This window comes from Mirounga leonina, unplaced genomic scaffold, assembly GCF_011800145.1.
Source record: "Mirounga leonina isolate KUSES-001 unplaced genomic scaffold, KU_Mleo_1.0 Mir_170, whole genome shotgun sequence".
Lineage (NCBI taxonomy): Eukaryota > Metazoa > Chordata > Mammalia > Carnivora > Phocidae > Mirounga > Mirounga leonina.
The window spans coordinates 8,921,113-8,944,795 of record NW_023270433.1 but is presented as its reverse complement, the minus strand read 5'-3'; the positions used below and the strand labels follow the sequence as shown (position 1 = coordinate 8,944,795).

At 45.9% G+C, this 23,683-nt stretch overlaps 1 protein-coding gene across 12 annotated transcripts in view; it reads left to right on the top strand.

The window, feature by feature from the left end:
* The window catches only part of MVB12B (multivesicular body subunit 12B), a 269,437-nt gene that overhangs the window by 84,539 nt on the left and 161,215 nt on the right, over positions 1-23,683 (top strand). For all 12 annotated transcript variants that reach the window (XM_035015792.1, XM_035015791.1, XM_035015794.1 and 9 more), the window contains one exon: positions 5,059-5,181. In XM_035015792.1, the coding sequence (XP_034871683.1) occupies positions 5,059-5,181 (123 nt within the window). The remainder of the gene's footprint in view (positions 1-5,058; positions 5,182-23,683) is intronic.

Genomic DNA, 23,683 nt, shown 5'->3' with positions numbered 1-23,683 from the left:
CAGGCTCTCCGCTGAGCAAGGAGCCTGATGCGGGGCTCGATCCCAGGACCCTGGGACCATGACCCGAGCCGAAGGCAGCCGTTTAACCGACTGAGCCACCAGGCGCCCCCAGGTTCCACTGCTCTTATCCACTGCTCTTCCCCAGCCCCGCAAGCTGGTGGACGCGGGCAGACAGTTTATGTCTTTTGTGCCCTTGACTTTGGATTTCAGACAAGCTGATTGCAAGTTCATCTTTCTGTAGGGACTTAATTAATCCACTGGTTTTGTCATTTCAATTACAGTAGCCCAATTTAACCTGCCCCCCCCCCCCCAATACTTTGAAATTACTCTCCTCCAAAGTTGTGTGCGAGTCATGCCTTCAGCCCTGGGTGGGCAGTGCTGGCGCTGCTTCTGAGCTGGTGGGGAGGCCGAGTCTGGGTTCCTGCTGCACCTCCTTTGATGGAGCGCCCCCTTCCCCCCTGCAGTTGTTGCCCCCCACCCCACCCCTCTGCTGGAAGGGCCTCGGTGGAGAGAGGTCTGAGCTCTGTTAGTTGGGTTTTGATTTCAGTACAGGAGTTGATAAAACGAGATAAACCCCAGGCTCACAGGGCCGGGGAAATTAAACAGAGATGATATCAAAGTTCCCCTGAGTTTTCAACTGTGATACAGTAGCTTAGTTTTCTCCCAGACTGGGGCCGGGGAGGCACGCCTTTGATTCTGAAACAATATTCAGCATCAGTTAAGCCCAGCACTGCTGACTTTTAGGGATTATAAGCACACTGTTGTAGTAATTCTTTGATCAGTTACAAGGGAGCAGTGTGCTGTCTGTATGAGAGGCTTTATAGTTAAAAGTTCATTTCTCTTTGAACCTGGGATGACAGCATTGCCAAGGTGCTGCAGGGCTGGGCGCCGGGGCCTTCCCCAGGTACTGTTTGCAACACTGCAGGCAGAGTGGGAGGCGGGTTTTCTCCTACCCAGCCTTGTTGCATAGTATTCATCAGGTATGACATGGAAAAAATCCTCGTGGCCTGGAAAACACACCTCACCCTAACTGATCGTTTGTAGCCCCAGTATGTACATGCAACACACACACACACACACATACACACACCCCACAACACATTCATACATACTCTTCTGCCTGGCGGATAAATCCTCTTGGGGCAGACATAGGAATAGCAGCCACTAGCCTTGGAAATGATATAGTGGAGGCTGGCCATGCACCCGGGGTAGAGATTGGGTTGGGAATTGGGGCCAGATGACCCACGAGGTTAAGTGAGGAGAACCAGCTCAAGGTCAGTGTTGCCACTGCACTCTCCCTGTGTCCACCAGCAGACGTGACTCCTAGGTACCATCACCAGCTTGATTCCTCACCTGGCATTTACTGACAACTGACTTAATTTCAGGTTGGTTCAATCTTTAGTCCTGAGAAATCTCAGCCTCCGTCGTCTTGTCATCTAAAAGACTGGTCAACTTTTGGCTCTCCCTGCAGAGACTCCCCTTGCAGCCAAGCTTGGATGGTGGAAGTTTCCCTCAATTGCTCCCCCCTCCTCCTGGTGGGCCTCGAGACTTCCCGTTGGTAATGGAGCCCCTGTGTGCTGTCGATTGCACGCGCACGGTGCTATACATCAACCTATTCCCTCCTGTGCAGTGCTCGGATCTCCCTCATTAGGCCTAAATTTACCTCCGTCCTACACAAACATGGCCTTAGCTCATTTTTATTGTTGTAAATTATTTATGAGGGAAATGTTGAATCTTGAAACTGAGGTGTGAGGAAAATTAATCCCATGTTACTTTTATCTTTCTGTACTTTTCTCCCCCTTGCTTCACTTATTGGGCTATAGCTGGAGAAAGAAGAGCTTTGGCATTTTTAAATATAATTAGTGTTGAAACTGCTTTCTCAGTTGGGTATCAGATGGGATGTTGGTCTCTCTGCACAGTGTCATGCAAAGCAGATCAGATCTGGGAAGGAGGACTAGAGGTCCTGTTCAGGTGGGCCGGCTGCCGGTTGCATGGCAGCTGACAACTCTGGGCCTTCTTCTCTAAATTCTTTGTCTTCTCTAAGATAGAGGTAATTAGACCCAGCCACCTTCCAGGTTTGGTATGATCATCAGTCAAGAAGGAGCCTAAGAAAGCTTTCTGAGAATTGCAAAGCGCTGTACAAATGCAGCTGGGTGTGTTAGTGTGTTTTGTGTGCAATTAGGATTTTGAGATAGAGGTGGGTCTCTATCTGCTGCGGAGCTGCTGAGGATGAAATCAGGGGTTGCTGCAAGTAGGCCTTGGTATTTTATGTTTTAGACCAGCATTGCCTCTTGCCACACAGGTTAACGTTGGTCTTAAACAGCCCGCTCCCCACCCTCCCCTCCCCGGCAGAATCTGCTCTGCAGGCTTGCATTAATGGCCTCTTCTCCCCTCTCAGAGGCCTGGCCTGTGACCCTGGGCGGCTGAGTACTCGGCGGTGCCATCCCTTCTGGCTCGAGGCTCCACACAGCCCGGGAAACGTGGAGTGCTAGTTAATAAATGGCCTTTTGTTAGGAAGGTCAATTGAAGTGACGGTAGAGACGCTGTTAAAAGTAATTTGCAGTCAGAAAATATGTAATTCAGGGCAAGCTGCTTTGAGTGATTGCCTCTGCCATGGATATCTTGGGCGTTTCTCATTAAAAGCTTCCTTTGCTGGTGGTGGGGCTTCCTCCACCGCCGAGCCGGCCGCGGCCCCGCGCCGCGAGGAGTCATTTGTCTGTATTTCACAAAGGCTGCCTTGATCCCCAGGGTACAGCAACTGGGGGGAAAGGGAAGAAGGAGGCGTGCATCCGAGATGCTCTGCGCTCATGCTCTGCTGTCGCATCCTCCCGTCTGCAGGCTGGGCTGCGGCCGTGCACGCATGGGCACAGGCCGCCGGCTCCTTTGTCTGCCTCAGCCGGAGGCAGCCCGCAGCCATCTTGGAACCTGCGGCCCGGCTGCCGCCCCGGTGCATTGTGGGAGCGGCCGGGCTCCCGGGGGCGAGTTCCCCCACTGCCCTTGACCGCCGGCTTCGGGCGGGGAGAGCCGTTGTCACCCGCGCCTCGCGAGGACGTCGCGACCCGGGGACGGGACCCCATCAGCAAATAAAATATTTATTTAGTCCCATGCTGCCTCCTCTCTCGCTCACAAAGTAGAGGCAGTACTATCTTAATAATAATAATAAAAAAAAAAACTTACCTCGGATGTTTTATTAAATTCACAGCATGATATTTTAGCACTGGCAGAATTTGTGCATTCCGTTAATGAGTTGTTAATTGCAAAGCGTTTTGGTAACCAACAGCAGGTACCCATATTTTTCAAACTGCAGCAGTGTTATTTTCATGCTACCAATACTATGGGATTTTCCAAGTGATGATACTTTTTGATTAGTGTTTGCTTTGGACTGGGCTGATGCAGCTATTTAACGCTAAACCTTCTTTATTGGGGGGCACGCATGCCTATTCATTCAATAAATACTTCCTGCCTACTTTGTGCAGGAAGCACCAAGCCCGGTGCTTTATATAAACCTGCCTGGTAAATGAAATTTGAAAATAGAAAATGATGCAGTGGTGTGGCATGGTATCCTACCCCCTGCCCTGGGCTTCTAGAAGCTCATTTTCAGTAGAATTAAGTAAAGCATAACTTAGTTTGGCTTTTGTCATGAACCGAAGTTGAGAGTGTGGCTTCTGCCAGGCGCTTCCTAGCCTTGATTGGAGACTTGGCTCAATTTCATTGACAAGTCAGTTTCCGGAGCCTTTTGTGGGCTTCAGGGGACACTGATTACATGGGTGACTTGCATATAGCATTCTGATTGTTCCCATTTAGAAGGCTGCAGTCATTTTTAATAGCCTCTGCCTTTTCTGATTCTAGGCTGAGAACTAAGAATATTTCTTCTCCCTGCCTAGTTAGGCAGGGTGTTTGGTTTGCTTTAGAAGCAGTAACCAGCTTTGAGAGATCTAGTAGACCTACAGTCAGTGGAATTTAATTGCTGCAGAAGGAGGTGGAATTTAACTTGCTCTTTTTCACTGCTTGTCCTTTTAAAAGTACTAGAAGTCATTTACATAGGGTGTTACCTCTTTTATTTGCTTTCTGGTGCCCTGCCACTCCAGCTGCCCAGACCCAGTGCTCTCTATATTCTCCTTGTCTCCTCTGGTCACATCAAGAGGCAGTCAGCAGCAGAATAATAATTCCAGTTCCCCTCCCTTTCTCCCGAAGTGCCCAGCAAGAATTATGGTCATTGTTAGTATTTAGCTTTGAGTAAGTGCCCACATGACCTGCGGGATTAAACACAACAAAGGCACCTGCCAGTCCTCCCAGGAATGGCGCCTACCATATTTATGGCCACTTACGATGGACCTGTGGGCCCCAAACCTGCCAGTCTCATCTGCTTTTTGTTGAGTGCCCACTGTGTGCCAGGGACTCCTCCAGGCCCTTCGTTTAGGTGACTCCCTTAGATCTCACAGCAGCTCTGTGACTGTCCATATCGTGACCTCTTGCTCGCTCAAAGTCACCAGCCGGTAAACCATGGAGCCTGGACTTGAACGCCGTTCCTTTGCCTGCATTCCCAGAACACTTTCTTCCATGTGTTTGCAAAGCTCTGCCTACTGAACAGTCCACGCTTGGTTGTGCGAGAGGCTGTGGATTTGGAAGTCTGCACCTCCACAAGGAGATACTGTAAGGGAGAGAAGTGAACAGTGACGTTAGATTCAGCTGTGTCTGCTTTCTCCTCAGAGAAGCTATTGGTATCTGTTCAGAAGTCAGGCAGCTTGTTGAGAGTGGGAAGAATGATTTGCTTCTGGGTTTGGGTCAAAGTTACCTCTCCGAGCAGGGACGGGCCCTCATTAACTATGTTCGCTCAGTGTTCAGAGCCAACATGAGAAGAGCAGGGGTTAGAGATGACTTGAGTTCTTGATCTGAGGAAAGGGTCAAGTAAGGCCGGGGCTCCTTTAGCCAGTTCAGGTATATGGAGCTTAGCTCAGGATATTTGCGCCAGGATTCCGGTTCTGTTTGAGACTTTGTATCGTTCACTTTAAATGGTCAGTTTGAATTTTGTGCTTTCTTTTTCCTTTTCGGAACCAGGACCAATCCACCATGCCTGAAGTCAAAGACCTTTCAGAAGCTTTGCCAGAGACGTCGATGGATCCCATCACGGGAGTGGGGGTGGTGGCTTCTCGGAACCGAGCCCCAACAGGCTACGATGTAGTAAGTCAAGATCCACTAATTCAACCAATATTTATCTCCTGTGTTCAAGACCCCCCGAACCTTGTGTGTAAATGTGCTCCTTGCCTCTGGGAACTTAAACAGGGAGGGAAAGCCTCACCAGTGGGAAGGTGTGGGAGTGTCCTGGTTTGGGAGTCAGAGGACCTGAGTCCACCTGGGCTGTTTCCTGGCCTTGGCCGAGTCACTTGACCTCTGTGATGGTCATTTTCATCTTCTGTAAAACTAAAGGGTTGGCTCTGTTGATTTCTAAACTCACTTCCAGTTGTGAAATTTCAGGAACAGGATCCAAGAGTCTGAAAGATCTTTGTCATGGGTTGTCATGCATGCATAAGTGTCATCAGTGTATTGCCATACATTCTCATAGCTCTTTACAGTTTGCAGAGCAGTTTCCAACCTTTCCAAGTGAAGTCATTTGACTCTCACAGTTCCCTGGAAGGCTAGGAGGGCAAAGTAGCTTTTTCACCACTTTGCTGATTAAGAGAACCCAAGCTCCGACAAGTGAAGTGACAGAGGGCCGAGGCCCAGTCCTTGGGAGTGGTGAATCAGGACCAGACCGACCCCCTTCCAAGTCCACTGCTCTGACTGATCACATCACTACAATTTAGCAAAGAACTTGCTTTGCTTTTCAGCTGGCGTCTGTGGTGGTGTTCAGTAATACTGATGGCTGGAATTGGTTATTTTGTTGTTTCAATTAGATAAATTGCTTAAAAGGTGCAGAGTAACATTAGGAGGGTTTAGTTACCAGTGACTGTGGCCATGTGTCCTGAGATTCTAAGGTGGTCTTAGTTTCACTTTCCTCATTTTGTTTAAGACAGCATATTGTTCTTGTTTATTGAAAATGTGCGCCAAGAATGTGTAAGAATAAAAAGAATGAGAGGCTCATTAGCCAGCACTGAAAACCTGCCACCATGATTAGATTAGCATCTGATGTCCCAGGGGTGGGAGGGATACAGGGCCTGGTCCCGAAGAAGCCCTAAGGCGTGGTTTCTCAACCTTGACACTAGTGACATTTTGGACCAGATAATCAGATAATTCTGTGTTGGGGGGCTGTCCTGCGCTGCATACATAGGATGCTTAGCATCCCCGGCCTCTACCTATTAGATACCAGTAGCATTAACCTCCCTCCCCCCCAGTTGTGACAACCAAAAATGCGTGCAGACATTGCCAGATGTCCCTAGGTGGAGGGGACGGAGGGGCAAAAACAGCCCCCGTTGAGAAGGCTGTAGTATACATTGGCTCAGCCAACACTGGGTCCCGTCCAGGGGAGGAGAAGCCCGTTAAAATGCTCCACCTCACTTCCCCAACTGTTTGAAAGCTTACAAACATTTTAAAAGTGAAAGGACAGGGAATCTTTTTTGACAAAGATTTGAGTCTTACCTGCTGTCTGACTTCAAAGCACTGTTTGAATGTATAACTTGCCATAAAATAGAATCATTAGATATGGCTTTGTGCCATAAAACTCTTGGGGAAGCTAATAAAAATGTTCCCGATTTGAGAAGCCAACGTGTCTTTTGATGAATTAGATATGAAGCAGCAAGTCATGAATCAGGGCAGGGGCTCAGTGCTTGCGATCTCTGGGAGGACTGGCTCAGGGGTTGCTCTCCTGAGAGGGCTCATGCGGGGGGGCTCACACCCAGGGCATGGGTCTCCACGTCTTCTTGCTGTTCTCCTTTGTTGATTTGGTGTCTTTAACATCCTGTTTGTACCTTTGGGGTCATCTTGAAAGCTTGGCTAGTGGGTGGCAGATGGCCTTTGATAGTCTGGTTTTCTGAAAGTCTTGGTAGGTCTGACAGGAGCAGAATCTATCCCTATCATTTTCTCCTAACATCTAGCTCAGGGCAGAAGAGCGCAGTGTCAAATGAGTAAAATTAATAAGCACATTTCATGATTATGCTGTACCACGCATTATAGTGAAAGGTGAGCAGGGCAAGAGGCTCCCGAGGGTCAGCCCGGCAATTACCCAGCCTCCGCACGCGGAGATGGAGAGTGTCCGAAATCCCTCTGAAAGCCCTTTCGGGGAGACGGGTGGGAAATGTCTCTTTGTACTGACCGCTGGGTTGTTCCCAGATAGGATCTGGTTCCCTAGAAGTCTGACCCTGAGTTCAAGGGGAATGGGGCGGGGGGGCGGGGAGGCCAGGGGGAAGAGAGGCATTTCCCATTCCTTTTATCCGGAGTTTCATAGAACGTCAACCTCCAAACTGAACTGTAAGGCATTTTATGGTGGCGGGCTTCCGAGATGCTTAGACAGAACTGCAGTGGCTGAGGGAGCCTGCTGTGGATTATGGCAAGACCCCTCTCTGCCTGTCACATCTGTGGCAGGATTAATCCCTCCTGTGCACAGAGTATGGTCAGTACTGTGACCACGCAGCCCCGAGAGTTTGGCAGGGATGGACCGCTGACCCTGGGCAGCACGGCCACACGCCTTGCTGCTTGTTTGAAGCCAAAGATGCCACATGTGTGTTTATAAAAATTTAAGTTTATAACTTCTCTTCTCTCCAGGTCAGGGGAAACTTCTTAGGCTAAGGGGTGGGATTATTTGCTAAACTTCTTAATTTATTGTCCCTATTTCTGCAGTCCTCTCTGAAATAGCCTGTCCTTTCTGTTCCACTGCCACACTCTCAGATCTTAGAGTGACTGGTGGTGATCCTTCCTGTCGTCAGAGGGCGGGTGGGTTGCCTGTGTCCTTGTGACATCATTGCAGCTGTAAGCCGACTCTGTGGCATTTGCTGAGGGTATTACATGCTGTTTTTATCATATGTAGATGGTCAGTTTTCAGCGAACTGTAATGCCTAGAAGCACTTCATGCTAAAACTCTTCTGTGCAGAATTAATCTTTGATTCCCGAGTCACTCTGGGATATAGCAACATCTGAAGGCATCAGGCTGGCCATAACTGACGGCCAGTGTGGGTCTGTTTCTATGTATTTCTGGCAAAATACATCCTAATATACATCCTAACTTTTATATCCTTTTGCCTTTCTAAACAAGTGCTTACAACTCAGAGACTAAAGCCTCCAACACCGTATTTATGAGATGACTCTCCAAAACGGAAATAGCTTCCTTTGATAATATGCTTTTTGGTAATATACTTTTTTTTTTAATTTTTTTATTCTTATATTATCCCCATACGTTACATCATTAGTTTTAGATGTAGTGTTCCATGATTCATTGTTTGTGTATAACACCCAGTGCTCCATGCAGAATGTGCCCTCCTCAATACCCATCACCAGGCTAACCCATCCTCCCAACCCCTCCCCTCTAGAGCCCTCAGTTTGTTTTTCAGAGTCCATCATCTCTCATGGTTCGTCTACCCCTCCGATTCCCCCCCTTCATTCTTCCCCTCCTGCTACCTTCTTCTTTTTTTTTCTTAACATATATTACATTATTTGTTTCAGAGGTACAGATCTGAGATTCAACAGTCTTGCACAATTCACAGCGCTTACCAGAGCACATACCCTCCCCAGTATCTATCACCCAGTCACCCCATCCCTCCCACCCCACCCCCCACTCCAGCAACCCTCAGTTTGTTTCCTGCGATTAAGAATTCCTCGTATCAGTAAGGTCATATGATACATGTCTTTCTCTGTTTGACTTATTTCGCTCAACATAATACCCTCCAGTTCCATCCACATCGTTGCAAATGGCAAGATCTCATTCCTTTTGATGGCTGCATAATATTCCATTGTACATATATACCACAGCTTCTTTATCCATTCATCTGTCGATGGACATCTTGGCTCTTTCCACAGTTTGGCTATTGTGGACATTGCTGCTATAAACATCGGGGTGCATGTACCCCTTCGGATCCCTACTTTTGTATCTTTGGGGTAAATACCCAGTAGTGCAGTTGCTGGATCATATGGTAGCTCTATTTTCAACTTTTTGAGGAACCTCCATACTGTGTTCCAGAGTGGCTGCACCAGCTTGCATTCCCACCAACAGTGTAGGAGGGTTCCCCTTTCTCCGCATCCCCGCCAACATCTGTCGTTTCCTGACTTGTTAATTTTAGCCATTCTGACTGGTGTGAGGTGGTATCTCATTGAGGTTTTGATTTGGATTTCCCTGATGCTGAGCGATATTGAGCACTTTTTCATGTGTCTGTTGGCCATTTTGATGTCTTCTTTGGGAAAATGTCTGTTCATGTCTTCTGCCCTTTTCTTGATTGGATTCTTTGTTCTTTGGGTGTTGAGTTTGATGAGATTATAGATTTTGGATACCAGTCCTTTATCTGATATGTCATATGCAAATATCTCCTTCTCCCATTCTGTCGGTTGTCTTTTGGTTTTGTTGACTGTCTCCTTTGCTTTGCAAAAGCTTTTTATCTTGATGAAGTCCCAATAGTTCATATTTGCCCTTGCTTCCCTTGCCTTTGGCGATGTTTCTAGGAAGAAGTTGCTTAGGCTGAGGTCGAAGAGGTTGCTGCCTGTGTTCTCCTTTTGGATTTTGATGGACTCCTGTCTCACATTGAGGTCTTTCAACCATTTGGAGTCTATTTTTGTGTGTGGTATAAGGAAATGGTACAGTTTCATTCTTCTGCATGTGGCTATCCAATTTTGCCAACACCATTTGTTGAAGAGACTGTCTTTTTTCCACTGGACATTCTTTCCTGCTTTGTCGAAGATGAGTTGACCATAGAGTTGAGGGTCCATTTCTGGGCTCTCTATTCTGTTCCATTGATCTATGTGCCTGTTTTTGTGCCAGTACCATACTGTCTTGATGATGACAGCTTTGTAATAGAGCTGGAAGTCCGGAATTGTGATGCCGCCAGCTTTGCTTTTCTTTTTCCAACATTCCTCTGGCTATGTGGGGTCTTTTCTGGTTCCATACAAATTTTAGGATTATTTGTTCCATTTCTTTGAAAAAAGTGGATGGTATTTTGATGGGGATTGCATTGAATGTGTAGATTGTGCTAGGTAGCATTGACATCTTCACAATATTTGTTCTTCCAATCCATGAGCATGGAACGTTTTTCCATTTCTTTGTGTCTTCCTCATTTCTTTCATGAGTATTTTATAATTTTCTGAGTACAGATCCTTTGCCTCTTTGGTTAGATTTATTCCTAGGTATCTTACGGTTTTGGATGCAATTGTAAATGGGATCGACTCCTTCATTTCTCTTTCTTCTGTCTTGTTGTTGGTGTATAGGAATGCCACTGACTTCTGTGCATTGATTTTATATCCTGCCACTTTACTGAATTCCTGTATGAGTTCTAGCAGTTTTGGGGTGGAGTCTTTGGGGTTTTCCACATAAAGTATCATATCATCTGCAAAGAGTGAGAGTTTGACTTCTTCTTTGCCGATTTGGATGCCTTTTATTTCTTTTTGTTGTCTGATTGCTGTGGCTAGGACTTCCAATACTACGTTGAATAGCAGCGGTGATAGTGGACATCCCTGCCACGTTCCTGACCTTAGGGGGAAAGCTCTCAGTTTTTCCCCATTGAGATTGATACTCGCTGTAGGTTTTTCAAAATGGCTTTTATGATATTGAGGTATGTACCCTCTATGCCTATACTCTGAAGAGTTTTGATCGAGAAAGGATGCTGTACTTTGTCAAATGCTTTTTCTGCATCTATTGAGAGGATCATATGATTCTTGTTCTTTCTTTTGTTAATGTATTGTATCACGTTGATTGATTTGCGGATGTTGAACCAACCTTGCAGCCCAGGGATAAATCCCACTTGGTCGTGGTGAATAATCCTTTTAATGTACTGTTGGATCCTATTGGCTAGTATTTTGGTGAGAATTTTTGCATCCATGTTCATCAGGGATATTGGTCTGTAATTCTCCTTTTTGATGGGGTCTTTGTTTGGTTTTGGGATCAAGGTAATGCTGGCCTCATAAAATGAGTTTGGAAGTTTTCCTTCCATTTCTATTTTTTGGAACAGTTTCAGAAGAATAGGTATTAATTCTTCTTGAAATGTTTGGTAGAATTCCCCTGGGAAGCCATCTGGCCCTGGGCTTTTGTTTTTTGGGAGATTTTTGATGACTGCTTCAATTTCCTTAGTGGTTATAGGTCTCTTCAGGTTTTCTATTTCATCCTGGTTCAGTTTTGGTAGTTGATACATCTCTAGGAATGCATCCATCTCTTCCAGGTTATCTAATTTGCTGGCATAGAGTTGCTCATAATATGTTCTTATAATTGTTTGTATTTCTTTGGTGTTGGTTGTGATCTCTCCTCTTTCATTCATGATTTTGTTGATTTGGGTCATTTCTCTTCTCTTTTTGATAAGTCTGGCCAGGGGTTTATCAATCTTGTTAATTCTTTCAAAGAACCAGCTGCCTGTTTCGTTGATCTGTTCTACTGTTCTTTTGGTTTCTATTTCATTGATTTCTGCTCTGATCTTTATTATTTCTCTTCTCCTTCTGGGTTTAGGTTTTATTTGCTGTTCTTTCTCCAGCTCCTTTAGGTGTAGGGTTAGGTTGTGTACTTGAGACCTTTCTTGTTTCTTGAGAAAGGCTTGGATTGCTATATACTTTCCTGTTAGGACTGCCTTTGCTGCATCCCAAAGATTTTGAACAGTTGTGTTTTCATTTTCATTGGTTTCCATGAATTTCTTAATTCTTCTTTAATTTCCTGGTTGACCCATTCATTCTTCAATAGGATGCTCTTTAGCCTCCATGTATTTGAGTTCTTTCCGACTTTCCTCTTGTGATTGAGTTCTAGTTTCAAAGCATTGTGGTCTGAAAATAGGCAGGGAATGATCCCAATCTTTTGGTACCGGTTGGGACCTGATTTATGACCTAGGATGTGATCTATTCTGGAAAATGTTCCATGGGCACTAGAGAAGAATGTGTATTCTGTTGCTTTGGGATGCAATGTTCTGAATATGTCTGTGAAGTCCATTTGGTCCAGTGTGTCATTTAAAGTCTTTATTTCCTTGTTGATCTTTTGCTTAGATGATCTGTCCATTTCAGTGAGGGGGGTGTTAAAGTCCCCCACTATTATTGTATTGTTGTTGATGTGTTTCTTTGCTTTTGTTATTAATTGCCTTATATAATTGGCTGCTCCCATGTTAGGGGCATAGATATTTACAATTGTTAGATCTTTTTGTTGGATAGACCCTTTAAGTAGGATATAGTGTCCTTCCTCATCTCTTATTACAGTCTTTGGTTTAAAATCTAATTTGTCTGATATAAGGATTGCCACCCCAGCTTTCTTTTGGTGTCCATTAGCATGGTAAATGGTTTTCCACCCCCTCACTTTCAATCTGGGGGTGTCTTTGGGTCTAAAATGAGTCTCTTGCAGACAGCATATCCATGTGTCTTGTTTTTTAATCCAATCTGATAGCCTCTGTCTTTTGATTGGGGCATTTAGCCCATTTACATTCAGGGTAACTATTGAAAGATAGGAATTTAGTGCCATTGTATTGCCTGTAAGGTGACTGTTACTGTATATTGTCTGTGTTCCTTTCTGGTCTATGTTGCTTTTAGGCTCTCTCTTTGCTTAGAGGACCCCTTTCAAGATTTTTGTAGGGCTGGTTTCGTGTTTGCAAATTCCTTTAGTTTTTGTTTGTCCTGGAAGCTTTTTATCTCTCCTTCAATTTTCAATGACAGCCTAGCTGGATAGAGTATTCTTGGCTGCATATTTTTCTCATTTAGTGCTCTGAATATATCCTGCCAGTCCTTTCTGGCCTGCCAGGTCTCTGTGGATAGGTCTGTTGCCAATCTAATGTTTCTACCCTTGTAGGTTACATATCTCTTCTCCCGAGCTGCTTTCAGGGTTTTCTCTTTGTGTCTGAGACTCGTAAGTTTCACTGTTAGATGTCGGGGTGTTGACCTATTTTTATTGACTTTGAGAGGGGTTCTCTGTGCTTCCTGGATTTTGATGCCTGTTTCCTTCCCCAAATTAGGGAAGTTCTCTGCTATAATTTGCTCCATTATACCTTCTGCACCTCTCTCTTTCTTCTTCTTTGGGATCCCAATTATTCTAATGTTGTTTCGTCTTATGGTATCGCTTATCTCTCTAATTCTGCCCTCGTGATCCAGTAGTTGTTTATCTCTCTTTTTCTCAGCTTCTTTATTTTCCATCATTTGGTCTTCTATATCACTGATTCTCTCTTCTGCCTCATTTACCCTAGCAGTTAGTGCCCCCATATTTGATTGCACCCCATTAATAGCCTTTTTGATTTCAACTTGGTTAGATTTTAGTTCTTTTACTTCTCCAGAAAGGGTTTCTCTAATAACTTCCATGCTTTTTTCAAGCCCAGCTAGTATCTTTAAAGTGATGATTCTGAACTCTAGATCTGACATCGTACTAATGTCTGTATTGAGTAGGTCCCTGGCAGTTGGTACTACCTCTTGTTCTTTTTGGTGAGGTGATTTTTTCCGTCTTGTCATTTTGTGCAGAGGAGAATAGATTAATGAGAGAACAAAATGCTAGCAGAGTAACAACGTCCCCAGAAAATACACTCTAAACAAATCAGAAAAGACCTGAAGCAGTGGGAAAAGAAAGGGAAAGAGAGAAAAAAGAAAAAGAAAAAAAAAAAGAAAAAGATAAAGATAAAAACAAACAAAAACAGAACAAAACAAAACAACAACAACAAAAAACCAGAATGTGATCAAATATGATCAGGCTGGTATATAGATCAATGCCACACACTAGATTTTGGGTGTATTTTGGTCTGTTAGAAGAAAGTGCCTCCCAAAATTTTAAAGAAAGAAAAGCTTATATATGTACAAAAATAAGGGTTGATATGATGAAGGGATGGAATATGACTGTAAAGATGGAAATTATAAAAAATTTTATAAAAGGAATTGATAAGAAGTTGTTTGAAAAAAGAAAGAAGAGGATTTGAAAAAAGAAAAAAGAAAAAAAAGGGAGAATGTGATCAGGCAGGGGAGTAGAAAAAAAACCATATACTAGAGATTTAGGGTATATTTTGATCTGTTAGAAGAAACTATCTCAAAATTTTAAAGAGAGAACAACTTATATATATATGCCAAAAATACGGGTAACTACTATGAAGGGATAGAATATGACTCTAAAAATGAAAAATAAAAATGTTTTTTTAAAAAAGGGATTGATAAGATGTTGGTTGAAAAAGGGAAAAAGAAAAATTAAAAAAAAAAAAAGACCGTTAAAAAAAAATTAACTTTGAAAGACTAAAGAATCATGGTAAAAAAGCCATGAATTCTATGTGTAGTATTCCCCTAGCGCTGGAGTTCTGCCGTTCTCATTGATCGGTAAACTTGGTCTTGGCTGGCTGTTGTCGCTGATCTTCGGGGGAGGGGCCTGTTGCCGTGGTTCCCAAATGTCTTTGCGGGAGGCAGAATTGCCCCGCCCTTGCCCCCTCCCGGCTAAGTAATCTGCTCGGGTTTGCTCTCCGGAGCTTTTGTTCCCTGCGAGCTTTCCGTACAGCTTTGGAGGCCGAGAGTGAAAATGGCAGCCTCCCAATCTCCGCCCTGGAGGAGCCGAGAACTCGGGGCCCTGCTTCTCAGTGAGCCCCCAGAGAAAAGCCGTCAGTCACTCCCAGCTCCCCAGTCTCTGGCCGCACTCCATGCTCATCCAGCCTGTGACCGCACGTTTCTATCTCTGGCCCCCGACCCGGGGTGGAGTCTCCAAACCCAGCAGATCCCTGCGGTGCACTTCCGCGCGGCTCCTCCCGGGGGAGGAAGGTGAGTCTCCCCGGATCTGCCGCTTGTTGGGTCCCTGCTGGAGGAGCAGGGGTCCGACTATGCCGCGGATCACGGTTTATGGCCACCCCGAGCTGAGAGCCCATGCCTGGGCTCCGCCTCTGCAGCCGGCTTCCCTGCTCCGTTACCTGGGAGCTCGGCCACACTCAGGCACCCCCGGTCTTTCTGTGACCCCGAGGGTCCTGAGACCACACTGTCCCGTGAGGGTTCCATCCCCCGCTTAGCCAGCGGAGTGATGTCCCTCAGCGGAGCAGACTTCTCAAAGTTCCAGTTTTGTGCTCTGCGGCTCTATCACTTGCCAGAAGCGGCCAACGGAGGCCCCTCCCCTGCTGTCTATCCTCCCAAATATCGCCTTGGATTCACTTCTCCGCATGTCCTACCTTCCAGAAAGTGGTCGCTTTTCTGTTCAGAGAGTTGTTGCTATTCTTTTCTTCGATCTCCTGTTGAGTTTGTAGGTGTTCAGAATGGTTTGATCCCTATCCAGCTGAATTCCTGAGAGGAGACGAAATCCAGGTCTCCTACAGTCCTCCGCCATCTTGCTCCGCCCGGTAATATACTTTCATATGATAATATGCTGTTTGGGCAAAAACTAACAAAACAAAAAGTCAACAACACAGAGAAAGAATAATCAAATGCTCTAGAGCGTTTTAACTTAGTCTATTTATCCCACCTGTTTTGTGAGCAAATACTATGTACCAGCTAGGAACTGGGAACATGGTGGTGAGTGAAAACATACAGCGTCCTGCCTTCATGAAGCTTACAGCCCAGAGGGAGAGGAAGAGAATTAAATGATCACACAGATAAATGTAAAATAAAACTGTGGTAAGTGCTTGGAAGGGAAGTCCTAACACACTGTTGTTTCTGTCAGATCCCGCTTTCCAGACCTGTCCACCTTTCTTGCTAAATTCCAGGTTACGACAGCAAGGACTCACTCCAGCTTACTTCTAGAAATCCCTCCCTTTCTTGTCTACCCTGAGACCTGCCAAGTGTCTGTCCTCCAGCGTTTTCTGAGCCTCTCCCAGGGCACCGCCTCAAGCGTGCTCAGGGTTCTTCAGCTCTGGCTCTCTCCCTGGCCACCGCACTGCACCGTTCCTGTTGGTGACATCTGTGAGTCTGCCCTTGGCTGGGTACAGCTCCCTGCTAACCTAGCAATGGCTGCTCCCACCTTTCTGGCCTGAGCGGGGATGGATGCTGCTTTCCCTACCACTCCCTTCTTCTCGGACCTGCCATGGTTACCCACAGAACAGCTGAGACCAGAGTCACTTTTCAGGAGACTTTTCTGGAGCTCTGAGGATGAGGGGAATGAGAGAATAAAACTCAGAGAATATGAGAATATGCTAGTGAGGCCCAGTGTCCTTTGACCCCCTACTTGCCCAGACTCTGCCTTCATTCTGCCTACCCCAGAACGACATTTAGAGTTGAATCCCAGCCTCGGAGAGAGGAGGGGATTTTTTTCTTTTTCCTCTCTCCAATCTAAGACCTCCTTCATTCTCTTCGAGAGAAACCTCACCCTATACATGGAGTCTTTATGGCACAGTCACCCCAAAGTGACAGATTATCCCTTAGCTCAATGACTACTTTCAGAGGTCCAGGTGGGGGATGCTCAAGCTTTTGTGGGTCTCAGTCTTGCGGAGGACCCCACACGCCAAATTCCTGTTGCAGTAGCTCTGGGGTGGGGCCTGAGAATTTCATTCTAACCAGTTCCCAGGTGGTGTTGATGCTGCTGTTCCAGGGGCCACACTTTGAGAACCACTCATCTAAATCGAGTTATTCTTAAATAATCTATACATGTGGCCACCACAGGTCTACCTTGGGGAGGGCTGTGCTAGCTTTTTCTGTTGTTTTCAGCCTCTCCTGATTCAGACTTTAGGAAGTCTCTGGGGATATGTGTGTATGTCTGTGGGTTTTTCTTTTTAAAATATATTTTAAAAATATAAATGGAATGGTGCTATTCATACTCTCCTACCTTTTATTTTTTTTTTTAAAGATTTTATTTATTTATTTGAGAGAGAGAATGAGATAGAGAGCATGAGAGGGAGGAGGGTCAGAGAGAGAGGCAGACTCCCTGCTGAGCAGGGAGCCCGATGCGGGACTCGATCCCAGGACTCCAGGATCATGACCTGAGCCGAAGGCAGTCGTTTAACCAATTGAGCCACCCAGGCGCCCCTCTCCTACCTTTTAAAATGTATTGTGGGCATAGATAGCTTTCTATCAGTCCATATAGATATATCTCATCCTTTTAATAACAAATATTGTATTATCTGGCTGTGCCAAAATTTGGCTTATAATCCCACACTGAAGGACATTTAGTTTGTTTCCAATTTTTGTTTTTAATACGATAAACAAGGTCCTTGCACATGTATCCTGGCATGGTTGTCCTGCTAGATCCAAAACACAATTCCATAGGTTGGAATTACTGGGTCAGGGTATTCACATTTTAATTTGATAAACATTACTGATTGCCTTCCAGAAAGGTTGTGACATTCTGTCAGTTTCCATTCTCACTGAAGTGAAAGTGAATAAAATGAATTTTGGGGGGGTGGGGGCAGGGAATGAATTGACAGAGTCTCCCCATCCCCCAGGCTTTGTGCCCAACTTCCTGTTGTCCTAGGACTTTTCCCAGTAGGCATACCTCCAGGAGTGAGGGCCTAATGATAGTATGCACGCTTGTTGCGATGCTAGTCAACAAGAGGTCTGTCATCCCTGAGAAGCAGAGACCGTGTAGGACAAAAATCCAGCCTCATTTGGCGCACGTGATTTCAGTGTATCTTCTAATCTCACTTCCTTCTACTAGCTTCTTCTCTGGCCTCACTGAACTTCTCACTTTCTCACGTTCAGAATAAGAAAACTTTGTACCATCATGCCTCTGAGTCTACTTTTTCCAGAATTCCGGAATTCCTGTACCTCCTTCCCCACTTTTGGGGTAAAATTTTACCTCTCCTTCAAAACCGCATTTGAGTAGCTCCTTAGTGAAATTTTTTCCTGACATTACTCATTCATTTATTTATTCATGCATTGGTTTCACAAATATTTGTCAACCAGCTGCTATTGCGTGAGGCCCTGGGAATCCGAGGCCTGGGAAGGTTGAGTTCCACCAGGTGGAAGGTCAGAGATGAGCTCAGAGGTGAGGCTGGATCACAGCACAAAGGAGTTGGCTGTTATTCTGAGGGCGGTGGGGGTGGTCAAAGGACTTCAAGAAGAAGAGATTCTTAGATGTGTGTTTTCAGAAGTTCACTCGGTGTGTGCAACAAGGAGAATAATTACAAGATAGGCATACTGGGGCAGGGGCGTGGGTTTGGAGGCTCCGGGCTAGCGCGGGTGTGAGAGTAGTGGCCTGACCAGTCACCCTGGAAACAGGAAGTACATGGATCTGAGGGACATGGGCATCCAAATACATATTCTTTCACAGGAAAAAATGGATTAAGTGTTGGGAGGCAGGCACAGAGGTGAGGAAAGGAAGGGCCCCGATGATACGGGGTGTCTTGCTGGGCGGCCGGTGGATGCTGATGCTCTCTACCTGAAAGGGAAACATGGGAAGCCAGGTGGGTTGCAGGTGGAGAAGTGTGATTGGCTCAGTTTGGGGTACATTGAGTTGCTTGTGTGACATCCAGGCGGAGATATTGAGGGGCCCCTGGGCTGAAGGTCCCAAGAGACCATGGTGTAACTGAGATATTCCTGGGAGCTGGTCCCTGCAGAGTCACTGAGTACTGGGTGCAAAGGGGGCCGCAAAGAGGGGACCGGGGCTGAGTGTCCAGAGACGTAGGTGAAAATTAGTAAGAAACTGGAGGAAAATGAGTCTTTCTAGAAGAAGGGGTGGTTGTTAACTTTCACAGTTGCCTGAAGGTTAAGTAAAATGAAGCTGAAAGATTTCTGGTGAGTTAATACCAAGGAGGTGGTCATGGACTCGGTAGTGCAAGGCTGGAGTGGACCTGAAGAGCCCACCTGAAGTGGGAGGGGACCTCAAAGGAAGGGAGGGAGAGGGAGGCGGCAGCTGGAGGGTGATGTGGGGTCAGCAGTCTTTATTCTTTTGTGTAAAGGTGGGAGAGTGTTGAGCTCGCTTAGCTGCCAATGGGAAGGAACCAGGGTGATAGAGGGTTGAGGATATATGGGAGGGAGGGCTGTGTGAGGAAGCAAGGCCCACGAGGGGCCGAGGACTTGGCGTCTAGGACCTGCCAGAGAAGAGCTGGGAAGTGATGCTTGCGTGGTTCTGGCTCCCTGCTGGCACCGCATGCTGGGGAGCTGGCCCTGGTCACGGGCTGTGACCAGCGAGTGGGCCTCTTGGGCAGACACTGGCCAGTCATGTCTTAAGTCTGCACTTCCCCTGTCTCCTTTCTCTCAACACTGCTTATTTCTGAAACTAATTAGACAAAACCTTTCTTAAAAATGGCTGGACCTGAATAATTTATATATGCCCTAAATGTATTTGGGATTTTCCAAATAATTAGAAGTTTCAAATGCTTGAACTGTCAAACGTGAGGGGCACTGGGGGGACTCGGGAAGACCAGCTCCCCTCTGGGCCAGTGGGGCTGTGTCTAGGGGGCACACAGAGGGGTAAGTTTAAAGTCCTAAGCCTGCAAATGAGGTCCTACTTATAGCAAAGCGGTGAAAGAAAAGAATGATCTGCTAAATGCTGAAACAGGTTCCAGCAAGCTGGGGGTTTTATACAGCGCTCAAGAAATTCGTAAAAAAGTCACATGCAAAGCCTGTGAAGATGGTGACGGTATCTTACTAAAAACATATGGCGGGCCTCAAGTGGGAAACGTGGGATGTAATCCCCTGTCCCGTCTGGTCCCAGCTGTCACGCGGCCCCCCCCGGACAGCTCAAGTGCTCCTCGTGGCCAGAGGACAGCCAGAGCCCGTGGCCTCGAGGAGCTGCCGTCCCGAGGCTGTGCTTCCGCGGAGCAAAAGCAGAAGCAGGGGGCAGTGGCATCTTCCTGGTGCCTCGGGTCCCCTCCCCACCGCTCCACTGGCCAGAGCGGAAACCTCCACAGACGGGGACCCAGCCCACATGCTGGTTTATTTTCAGAACCAGAGCTTGTTTTGAGAAAAAGCACCAGGTGTTCCTCCCTTTTGTTTTGTTAGAAAATACATGAAACTGAGAATTACTGAAAACACGGACAGCGCTCTTGTGACCAGCCCTCAGGCCCTTGTTTCCTGCAACGCGGGTTAGCGGACCTCGGGCCGTGCCGACCTGTCCCCGCACGCTAGCCCGTGCCCCGCAGGGCCTGGGTCTCAGACGGCCAGGGGCTGAGAGGCGTGCCTGGCCTGCTGTTAGGACGAGTGGCCTCCATCCCTTCTTCCAGGCTCCTGTCCCACCAACTCTGCATCTTGGTTCTGACCCAGAGACTGTCTCTCCATAATGACTCGCTCCCTCGTTGGTTCATCTGGAAAGTGGGGAGGACTTGAGAAACAGTGCAGGCAGTGTCTGGTGCTTCCTTCTGTTTGTTTTTTTAAGATTTTATTTATTTATTAGAGACACAGCGAGAGAGGGAACACAAGCAGGGGGAGTGGGAGAGGGAGAAGCAGGCTTCCCACGGAGCAAGGAGCCCCATGCAGGACTCGATCCCAGGACCCCGGGATCATGACCTGAGCCGAAGGCAGACGCTTAACGACTGAGCCACCCAGGCGCCCCTGCCAAACTTCCTCTTCACCGCTTAGAAAGGCTTCTGACAAGCCTCAGTGAGTTGGGTTAATGGAAAAGATGAGGGAGGGGTCTGCTTTAATTTTTCTTTTCTTTTTTTTTTTTCAGTTCAGCTTTTTATTTGGAGATGACTGTAGATTCACATGCAGTTGTAAGAAGTAATATGGAAAGATCTTGTGTTTACTCATGTTCTCCCGATAGTAACATCTTGCAAATTCTAGTACAACATCACAATCAGGATATTGACACTGATACAGTCAAGATACAGAACGTACCTGGGATTTTATTTTTATTCAGGTATGATGAGGCCAACAGATCAGGGGACAGGTGCCTTTGAAAAGGTAGTTTGTTCTACTTCCAGCGCCCAGGAGGAGGGGACACGCCACGGTGCCATACAGGGCCACCCGGGGAAGCACCAGCATTGGGCAGGAGGCAGGGGGAGTAAGGGAGAAGCATGAGCCGGAGCCTTTCTTGTGGTTTCTGTGGGAAAGGCAAGGCAGGTCAGGTAAGCACACTTAGGACTGTCTAGTTGAAATAATTTCAGCTATAAGGGACGGTCTCTAGTTGTCAGATAACCTGGCCCTGGGGTGATTTAGGGTAGGGCGACAGTGGAAGGAGCCTGATAAAAGGAGGTGGATGGGGATACAGACTCAGGATTGGTTGGTTTGCATATAAACACTGTGCTTATAGGCAGGTTGTCTTCTCTCTCTAGGAGTTAACTACCCTTCTCCTTAACCGCGGACAAGCACTAATTTGTTCTCCATTTCTGTAATTTTGTCATTTTAGGAATGTTATGTAAATGGAATCGTACAGCATGTAACCTTTTGGGATTGGCTTTTTTGCTGTTCTTTTTTTAAAAACTCAGCATAATTCTCTGGAGATTCATCTGTTGCGCTTTTTATTGCTGGATAGTATTATTTGGTATGGCTGCACCACAGTTAGCTTAACTATTTACCTATTGAAGGACATCCTGGTTGTTCCAAGTTTGGAACTGTTTTGAATAAAGCTGCTGTAAATACTTGTGAACACGTTTTCGTGTGAACATGTTTTCATCCCTCTGGGATAAATGTCCAGGAGTGAGGCTGTTGGTCCTATGGTAGCTGCATGTTCCGTTTTTTAAGAAAATGCCAAATCCTTTTCCCATGTGGCTGTTAACATTTTACATTTCCACTGGTAATGTAGAAATGGTCCAGTTTCTCTACATTCTTTCCAGCATGTATTCTTGTCACTAGTTTTGTTTGTTTGTTTGTTTTAGCCAATCTGATAGTTGTGTAGGGGCAAGTCGTTTGGTTTTAACTCGTATTACTCCAGCGGCTAATCACGTTGAACACCCTTTCCCGTGTGTATTTGCCATCTCTGTGTCTTCACCGAAATGTCACTTCAACTCTTACTCCTTTTCTAATTTGATTGTCTGGTTTTTTACTGTCTGAAGTGTCCTTGTGTACTGTAGGTGTGAGTCTTTTTGTTGGTTATGTGGTTTGGAAATACTTTCTTCTGGTCCGTACTTCCTTTTCATTGTAACAGGGTCTCGTATGAGCAAAAATTTTAAATTTTGACAAAGTCCAACTTACCAGTTTTTCCATTTTTTTGGTGTCAAGTCTAAGAACTTTTAGCTTAGCCCTAGATCCTGAAGATTTTCTCCTATTTTTTTTCTACAAGATTTATAGTTTTACATTGAACATTTAAGTCTGTGATACGTTTTGACTTTTGCACAAGGTGTGGACTGAGGTCTGAGTTCTCTCTTTTTTCTGCTATGGATGAACAACTGCTCCAGTACCATTTGTTTGAAAGGCAGCCTTTCCTTTTGAATTGCTTTTGAGCCTTTAGAAAAAAAATCAATTGGGCATATTTGTGTGGCTCTCTCTTAGGTTCCATTCTGTGTGTCTAGCCTTCTGCCAGTGCCACACAGTATTGATTACTGCAGCTCTGTAATAGGTCTTGAAATTGGCGAGAATGATTCCATCCACTTTATTCTTTTTTTTTTTTAAGATTTTATTTATTTATTTGACAGAGATAGAGAGAGGGAGAGCACAAGCAGGTGGAGCTGCAGGCAGAGGGAGAGGGAGAAGCAGGCTCCCCACTGAGGAAGGAGCCCGATGTGCGGCTCGATCCCAGGACCCTGGGATCATGACCTGAGCCAAAGTCAGCTGCTTAACCGACTGAGCCACCCAGGCACCCCTCCATCCACTTCATCCTTTTTAAAAATTGTTTCAGCTATTCAAGTCCTTTGTCTTTCCATAGAAATTTTAGAATAATCTTGTCCATATCTATAAAAAATCTCATGCTGGAATTTAGATGGGAACTAACATTTCAAAGGGGTTCTGACCCAACTCCACTGTGGGGGGTGGTTCCTCACACTGACAACCAGCAATTCTCAGACACCAGCTCTAGGGATGCTTTAATTCACCAATTCTGATACTGTTCACCTGGAGATACCATTGGATTCCACAGGTTAAAGGCTCCAGTCCCACAAGACTACCCTATCCCTGCTTCAGATGACAGTCACAAGGCTGGGTTGTTACCTGTGCTTCTGACTACCAGTTATAGATCAGAGGTTCCAACTACCCCTTTTGCTAGAGTGGCTCACAGAGCTCAGAGAAACATTTTACTTCCTAGATCACTGGTTTATTATAAAAGGATATAACCCAGAAACAGCCAGATGGAAGAGATGCGTAGGCCAGGGTGTAGGGAAAGGGCATGGAGCCTTTATGCTCTTTCTTCCAGTACATCATTCTCCCCACATCTCCATGTGCTTGCCAACTTGGAAGCTCTCCAAACCGCATCCTTTTGGGATTGTGGAGGCTTTATTACAGAGGCACAGTTGATTAAATCATTGGCCATTGTTGATTGATTCAAATTCTACCTCCTCTTCCCTTCCCAGAAATCAAGGGGTGGGACTGAAAGTTCCAACCCTTTATTCATGGTTGGTTCCCCTGGCAGTCCCCATCCTTAGGAGCTTTACAAAAATCACCTCATTAACATAAACCCAGTGGTGGTGGAAAGGGGCTTGCTATGGACAATAGGACACCTCTTTGACCTTTATGGCTCTGAAACAGTTTCAGGAACTGAGGGCAAGAGACCAAATAATATAACAGAAGATGTTTCCATTGCCCTTAATGCTCAGGAAATTCCAAGGGTTTGGGGAGCTATAAGCCAGGAACCGTGGGTGAAGACCAAATATATATTTCTTTTTATTTATTTATTTATTTATTT